Genomic DNA, 8896 nt, shown 5'->3' on the forward strand with positions numbered 1-8896 from the left:
GTCGATTAAAAAGGCAAATGAAATGTTTAGGTTGAATCATTACAGTTGTATAATATAAATTGAGGGTCGTTATGCTCAGCTACAACAACACAAGTAAAGGTAATGTTCAGTCCTTTCACTCTCCTTCTGTTCCCCTGGATGAGCGTTGTCTCCTGCCTCCCATCACTGACTCTATTTAACTTACAACTTTTTTTGTGCTCTTCACTAAGTACAGGCGCAGAATGCTGTGAACAATTCACAGTTAAAATACAAGTATAGATGATACTCATTTAAAGGTAGATTTGTTAAAACGCTCAGAGAACAAGGTAGAAAGTGGTTAAACATAACCAACAGTATCTGTCCATTAATCAATTAATTAATTAACTATGGCTAGTTGACAATGGTAGAGATTAAAATTGTAAAAAACAAAGTCACAGTCCTGGAGACCTCACCCTTTTTGGTTTTCTATATTGGAGTCTGTTCTGGGTGTCCAATCTGATGAGAGAATCTTTCCATCTTCCAATGCTCCTTTATCAAAGTTGACTTTTCCATACTCAGTAGAGCAGCCTGGGAGCAGAACAGTGGCACAAAGTACCACATTTGAGATGCAGGTAAGAGAAACAGAATAGAAGAGGGTTAGTAGCTGTTTATATATATTATGACAATAATATTTCTATACAAATTACTAACAAACGAAAATGCAGTATGCATTCCTAATCAGCAGCTCTAGTCAAGGTATGCTAGACCTAAGTAGTGAGTCTTCAGCTGGGATTTAAGATCTTAAACTCAAGGTGCATCTCCTTTATTAGCAGATCATTCTACTGCTTCAGGTCCATGTAACTAAAAGCTTGACCTCCCACTATTATTTTATTAATCCTTGGAATCTTAACTAGGCCAACTTCTTGAGATCTAAATGTGCTCTTTAGTTTTGTAAATAACAATAAGCTCAGATAAAAGGAGGGTTTTTAAATCAGCCCTAAGCTTAACTGGGAGCCAGTGCAAGAATTTGAAGACTGGAGTAATGTGTTCGTATTACCTGGTTTGTGTAATATTTCCTTCAGCAACATTTTGAATTAACTAAAGCTGCATAAAAATAATTTGAAGAGTCTTAATGTACCTGTGAGACAATATCTGAAGTATTGTGTGCAGTTCTCATCACCAAACTACAAGAAAGACAAAGCTATACTTGAAGCTCTGCAGAGGAGAGCCGCTAGGTACATCCCAGGACTTAAGGACATGACATATTCCCACAAATTTGGGGAAATAAATCTGTTTATTCTGGAGCAGAAGAGGAAACCTAATCCAGGTCTTTAAAATTCTCAAAGGTATCGATAAAGTAGATCCAGCTGATTTCTTTCAGCTTAAGGATGAATCACGAACCAAGAACATCAGTGAAAATTAAGGGGAAGTGCATTTAGAAATTAAATCAGAAAACATTTCTATATGGAAACAATTGTGTGAATCTGGAACAAACTACCGAGCCATGTAGTTGAAGCAGAACTCTTGACAACCTTCACAGACTATTATTATAGGCTAAACCAGGGGTGGGCAATTCATTCCTGGAGGGCCGCAGTGGCTGCGGGTTTTTGTTCCAACCCAGTTGCTTAATTAGAAAACAATCCTTGCCAATAATTACATTTCATGGCTTGTTATTGCTTTAACTCTGCTATGTCAGGTCATTCTCATATCCTAGATTTTTTTTTTTCCATTCTAAGGATATCATCCAAATACTTTGAAGTGTAAAACGGATGGGTAATTCTCAATCCTTCACTTTTTTCTCTTCTCTTTCCTTCCAAGTATTTAATTAAACCAAATAGTGCACGATAAATACACACAGGTGTAAAGGGTAACAAGCAAAATGGATAACTGCTGGTTTCTTTTGTCATTTGCATCTTATTGCTAATAAGGAGCAATTAAAAACCGAGAATGCAGCTGTTTAAGATTTAAATAAGCAATAAGGGTTCATAATCTTAACGAGGGAGATAACTAAAATGAAGCAGAAGTGTTTCTAGAGCAATAAGTGCTTCTTATTAAGCAATTGGGTTGGAACAAAAATCTGCAGCCACTGCGGCCCTCCAGGAATGAATTTGCCCACCCCTGATCTAAACAAACATGTGTGATGGACTGAATGATCTCCTCTTATTTGTCAAATGTATTATTTTGTTCTGCTGTGGGCTGGCACCCTACCCGGGGTTTGTTTCCTGCCTTATGCCCTGTGTTGGCTAGGATTGGCTCCAGCAGACCCCCGTGACCCTGTAGTTAAGATATAGATGGTTGGATAATGGATGGATGGATGGATTATTTTCTATGTTCTTAATGTGGAAGTGAAAACAGAAAACAGATTTTTGCAAAGTGGTCTAAGCCAATTACAAATGTAAAGCACAAAGTAATTGATCACATACTGTAAGTATTCACCTGCTTCTGGTCAGTATTTAGTAGATGCACACATGGTAGCCATGACAGCCTTGAGCCTGTGTGCATAGGCCACTACCTGAAGAGTGCCATTTGTCAAAGTCTCCCTGTAGTTAAATGTTCATCTTAAAGAGATTTGCAAAGTTAAAACAAAGTAGTCTAATTCAGATTTCAATTCGAAAAATGCTGGGACAGTATATAAAATGCAAATAAAAAAAGAAAGATATAATTTTTATATCTTCTTTGGCCTGTATGTAAATTCATGGTTATTTGAAATTTTAATGCCTGCAACATGTTTCAGAAATGTTAGGGTGGGATGCATTTACATCACCTTTTATGCACAGTTCAAAAAAATGAAGGGAATTCTTAATTGTCACAGTCTAACACCAAGTTAGTTAAGTGATTGTGAATCAACTTAATCTGCTTTGGTGTAAATGAAAGTGACAATAGGTTTACTCGAGAGGCAACAGCAATACACCCCCAAATAAGGGAATGGTTTTGCAGGCAGTGGCCACAGACAATTGTTCTCTCCTTATCCCTCCTGACTGATTTCTCTCTAGTTTTAGGTTGCACAGGCAGTTCATATCCTCCAGGGTCCCACATCCATACATGCTGTCAGAAGGTTTGCTGTTCTTTCCATTCCAGTTTCAAGAGCATGGAGGAGATACTAGGAGATGGGCAATTATATGAGGAGAGCTGAACAGGGTTGTAGAAGGGCATCAGCCCAGTAGCAGGACCAGTATCTGCTCCTATCTGCAAGGAGGAACAGGAGGAGCACCGCAAGAGCCTGACAAAATGATCTCCAGCTGGTTACTGGTGTGCTTATTTCTGATTAAATTGTCAGAAACAGATTTCATGAGGGTGGCAAGAGGGCCCAACATCCTCTAGTGGGACCTGTGCATGCAGCCCATCGTCGTGCAGCTCGATTGCCATTTTCCAGAGAATACATAATTGGTAGCTCCATCACTGGTGTCACATTCTATTCACAAATGAGAGCAGGTTCACACTGAGCACATGTGACAGACTTGAAAGAGTCTGGAGAATGTTATGCAGCTTGCAACATCATTCAGCATTACTGGCCTGGCGGTGGGTCAGTGATGGTCTAGGGAGATATATTCTTGGAGGGTCACACAGACCTCCATATGCTAGTCAATGGTACCCTGATTGCTGTTAGGTACCAGGATGAATTTATCAGAGCCATTGTCCTACCTTACGCTGCTGCAGTGGGCCCTGGGTTCCTCCTGGTGCAGGAGAATGCTCATCCTCATGTGACCAGAGTGTGTAGGCAGTTCCTGAATGACGAAAGCATTGATGCCATTGACTGGCTAACACGTCCCCCACCCCTAATTGTGTAACGACCCATGTAACGATATCTCCTCAATGCTTTTGAGACCTTCTTGCGATAGCACATATGGATGTGCCATCCTGGAGGAGCTGGGCTACCTATGCAACCTGAATTGGCTGCAAGTACCGCCTCATGCTACCAGTAGTGACAACGACACTAGCACAATGCAAAACTGGGGAAGAATCAGTCAGGAAGGATAAGGAGAGAGCAATTGTCTGTGGCCAATACCTACAAAACCATTCCCTTTTTTGGGGGTTGTCTTGCTGTTGTCTCCTCAGCGCACCTGTTGTCACTTTCATTTGCACCAAAGCTGGTGAAGTTGATTCACAATCCCTTAATGCTTCCTAACTGGACAGATTGATATCTCTGAAGCTTAACTGACTTAGTGTTAGACTGTGATGATTAAGTGTTCCCTTCATTTTTTGAGCAGTATATTAATTACTAGGGTTGATCAGCAAAAATTGCCAAAGTGTTTTTACAGCGAAGATGCGGTATTTTCCTCCATACAAAACAGCATGGGATCCTTCACAATTCTGTATCTCCTCTCTTTATACACCTTCCTTTTAACCTCCATTTTTACCTCTTCTTGAACTTCCCCATTTTTCTGTGCTCAGACTCCTTTATACACCTTCAGGGGATGCAGATGTGCTGGTGCTGATTACAGCCTCTGGAGCGCTAATGAGACAATTGACTGAACTGCATACATCTGCACACTGAGCCGATCACCTCAATTCACCCCGGAGTCGCTCTGCTATACTAGATAGATAGATAGATAGATAGATAGATAGATAGATAGATAGATAGATAGATAGATAGATAGATAGATAGATAGATAGATAGATAGATAGATAGATAGATAGATAGATAGATAGATAGATAGATAGATACTTTATTAATCCCAAGGGGAAATTCACAAATTTATACTACTACAGACACACACACCTATATACTTCACATAAGCCTCAGTGCTCCTTAAATTATTTATTTTATTAAAATACCCAATGCCACAGACTTCTAATACGACAATCATGAATTGAGAAATGTTGCTGTTGAACTGTTGAATTATTCAATCTCACAGTTTTTCACAAAAGTGGCTAAACGTGATCCACCCTTGACCATAGATGACTGAGCCTTTCATGGATGCTCCTCTTATACTCAATCATGATAGTGTAACATATTCAGGGCATATTCTACAATATTCCTAGTCTTTTATTACCCCTACCTAAACTTTTCGTAACATGTTCTAAGCACCAAATTTGGAATAATCCTGCACTGATTAAAGAATATCAAAGAAATTCCTTTCAGAAGCATTAATATAATTTTTTTTTTCAATTTAATACAGGTCAAGGAGGATTTATTAACCACCGCTTTATATTTTTTAATCAGTTTACTAACTGTCCTAAATATTTTGGAATTGAGATTTATTCTACAAAAGTATCTTCCTAAATTAGACTAAAATATCATCATATGAACAGAATATAATTAACTGAATTGAATGACAGCTTCAGTATCAATGTATCCAGCATAGGTGGTAGCAGCGGTACATTTGTTTGAGAACCTAATGCATAATACTTTGTGTAGTGTTATGTGTATGCTGGGATTTGTCTCTTTAAATGGTTTTGCCCCTCAACATGGAGGACTGAAAAGGGATTCCTGTATAAACAGGAAGTCATTCCTTATTGGCCACATTTAAAGGGAGTTTGGGAACTACCTAAGAAGAGGGAAAACCAGATGTGTAGGACATCTGGTGAAAGCTGGTGATGGGATCAAAGAAAGGCAGAAGGTAAAGGATTATGGTTACAGTTTCAAATGGAAGATTATATACTGAAGTGGCCCTTAAGGATGGCAGAGGAAGTGCACTTCTGAAGACAATGTGGTCTAACCTGGTATTCAACTCCTTGGGAGTGGAACTTTAGGAACTGTCTAATCTAATTTTAAGGCTGCACTGTGTTACAGAGAACTGGTGCTATAGTATATGTCTTAATAGGGTGGCTCTATGTGTCCTGTTTATTGAATGTTTGTAGCGTTATGTGTGTTGATAATAATATAATGAAGTGTCCCCTCTATCCCGGAATTGTATTATTCTTTATTGTCATTGTCATGCATCTACATATATCCATACTGAGTGTGCACTGTAGAAACCGAGGGATCTCTATTTGCCTTGAAATAAATATTGGAAATCGTAATTATATTACATATTACATATATCACGGCATGTCCTGAGGTATTTCAGGGTGTGTTACAAGTTTACATCAGTGATACTTTTATTAGGTTTTCCTACCTTTATTCTGTCCTAACTTTTACTTTCTAGATATTTCTGCTGTCCTTTAACAGTGTGACGGGCATCCCAACTGGGATGGAAAAAGAGACCATCATGTGAAGGACAGTCTGGATGGAGGCACAACCTGGCCGGGATGGTTTGTGATCCTTATTCCAGTCAGGGTAAAAGAATAATGGATGGACTGGCTGAGGTTGGAAACCTAGAACAGTTCATCCCTCCCTATGAGAGATGGCAGGGTCCCTCTCAACTAGTCCCAGTTTGGATACCATCAGGGTTTTATGGGACTTGGAGTTCGGGAGCACAGCCCTGTAGGGGTTTTAGGGTCCAGCCAGAGGGCACTGCTGGGAGAGGATATCCCTGCTTTCCACATGACCCAGAAGTGCATCCAGAATGCAATGATATAGCACTGGAAGCATTCCCAAGTCCAGCATAAAGGATGCAACTCAGAGTTGTGAGGCATGAGACAACACTCACCGGGGGAGCAGAAGGAGAGGGAAAGGACTTAATATTGCCTTTACTTACTGTAGCTGTGCCTGCTTGTACAGGTACTGTGTTTAATAAAAAGAACTGTATTTGAACCTGGAACTGTCTTTGGTCTGATTGTGTGTATGGTTTGGGGCTCAGTGGTATCCCATTGTGGTCACAATGTCCTTGTAGATATTCGTAAATATTTCATCTTTAGTTGTGCTTTCTATTTTCCATGTAATTTTTGTCCCCGTTATGGAGTCCTTAATGGACTAATCAGTTAAGTTTTTCTCTTAGGTATTCCTTTCATGTACCGAGGATTGCCATGCGCTTATGCTTCTGTAATCTTGGCCTGCACCAACCTACTCAGCAGGGGTAACCTACTAATTCTACAGCTCACTGCCATTCTCATGGTCCTCTTAATGGTGGACAAGGGTTTATACCCCCATGACAAAATTCTGGAATCTCAGAGTTGGAAGAAGCTTGTATATGCAGGAGGTAAGTGAACTGATGTGCTGCTGATCCGAATCGTTATTTTATCATTGTGAGTCCATACCAAGTAGGGGAGCATTCTCTCTTAGCATATTGTGTGTTCCATTTCTCTTTAAGGCATTGTGATGATACTCTGCTCCTCGGTACCATCAGCTTGTGTCTACTACCTTGTGTGGTCAGCTTCCTACATTCTCTTTCCAGCTGCTCTGTGGAGCTATAAGGACTAAAGCCCAAGGATGAATAAGAGTGAAACAAGCAAAAAATGACCCTTACAAATGTAATGGAGTGCAGTAAACCCAGTGGACTTTGCGATCAAGCCAGCCACACAGGATATGTGCTCGAGCAGTAGCTCACTAGAGGCTAATATGAATAATTCAAGTAAAAAGGAATATAACTACATACTGTACATACACAAGAAGAAAATGTAATGTACATGGAAGCCCTCAGTCATAAAACTAAATGATGGCTATGATGCTTTAGATTACCATTTCTGATCTGCCATCTCTTCCACCAAGTCTTGTATTCAAATAATATCCAGCATTATTAGATGTCTGACATCATATGAAGAAGGTCTAGTTACAAGCATCATCTATCTCATTCTTCTACATGGCCTAAAGGTGGCTCATATGCCAGTAATGTTCTGACACATTGAGGTGAGTAGATAAGAGTGTTCCTACTCCAGGCTGAACATTGTGAGTATTTTCAGCTTTTCAAGAAATATATCAAAGAGTTGTGTTTTACAAACTTGAAAATTTTATTGTCCGAACCTCTTCTGTGAAGATTTTTCATCCTTTTAATGAAAATACACAAAAAAACTTGCAGCAAGAAGGTGTAAACAAGGGTCTAACAAGTAGAAAGGACATTTTGCTCTTTTTCTTTTCAATCATGGTTTTAAGTTGTACCTCAGACAAACAAACCAGAGACAATCATCCACTTAAAAAGTGAATCAAATGAAGTACCCTGTTGATGAAATTTAATTTTCATAACATTATAAATTTTTAAAGCACTCAATTAATTGATGGGCAACATAGCACTTAGTGCTTCTGCATCCCAGCTCCAGAGTCCACAGTTTCAGGAAGGTCTGTGTATTCTCTGCATGTCCACATGAATTGGCTTCTCTGACCTCTGCTCACATTTCAAAGACATGACAGTCAGGCTGAATGGGGACTCTTAACTGGTCCACTGTGAAGAAGTGTTGGTGTGAGAGATCATTTTCTGTGCTGTCTGCAGTTGATTTAGTGTTGACATTGCCTCACACCCACCTGCAACACTTTATTACCAAGTGTAGTATATATTTTTGGAAAATAAATTAATGAATGAATATGAGTATTTCTAAGTTTGAGGAAGAAAATCAGGTTTAATTAAGCAAGGGTTGGAGTGCGAACAAACATTTGACTTTCATTAGGAAATTGCTTAGATGAAGAACCCAACTATGGTTTCCAACCAGGCCCAAGGTTGAAAAACACTGATCCAGAATGTTGCAAACATGGGCTGCAAGATGCAAACTTATCCTGGAATTTCTGGTCATCAAAAACCTTCGTAACAATCTGAATTTAACAGTAGATCATTGAGAATTAGGGGTCCAAATCTTTACTTATTTATTTTTCTATTACCACTGCATGATGGAGATAACACGTTACGTAACAAATCTGTTTTTTCATTTTGAGTCCGATATCATAATATTACATTCTTAAACCCAGTTATTATAGTTGAGGGTTTGTAGGGACCAGGGGTGCGTTACCCGAAAATGATCAATCTTGGTGAATAATGAACGAAATAATGAACCATTGAGTTTTGAGTGTTTCTCACAGCCCTTTGTTATTTGACATTTAAGAAACTTCTTTGTTGGGCTCCTCCCCAGCATCCATGTCACAAAAGCAGACTGTCGATAACAGGAACATCAATTCCATGTATTTCATTAG

At 39.3% G+C, this 8896-nt stretch overlaps 1 protein-coding gene across 1 annotated transcript in view; it reads left to right on the plus strand.

The window, feature by feature from the left end:
* The window catches only part of tmem269 (transmembrane protein 269), a 31264-nt gene extending 23224 nt beyond the window's left edge, over positions 1-8040 (plus strand). The window contains exons 5-6 of the mRNA XM_051930397.1: positions 6780-6980; positions 7092-8040. Of these exons, the coding sequence (XP_051786357.1) occupies positions 6780-6980; positions 7092-7201 (311 nt within the window). The 3' untranslated portion in view covers positions 7202-8040. The remainder of the gene's footprint in view (positions 1-6779; positions 6981-7091) is intronic.
* The last annotated feature ends 856 nt before the right edge of the window (positions 8041-8896 follow it).

The sequence above is a fragment of the Erpetoichthys calabaricus genome, chromosome 8, assembly GCF_900747795.2.
Source record: "Erpetoichthys calabaricus chromosome 8, fErpCal1.3, whole genome shotgun sequence".
NCBI lineage: Eukaryota > Metazoa > Chordata > Cladistia > Polypteriformes > Polypteridae > Erpetoichthys > Erpetoichthys calabaricus.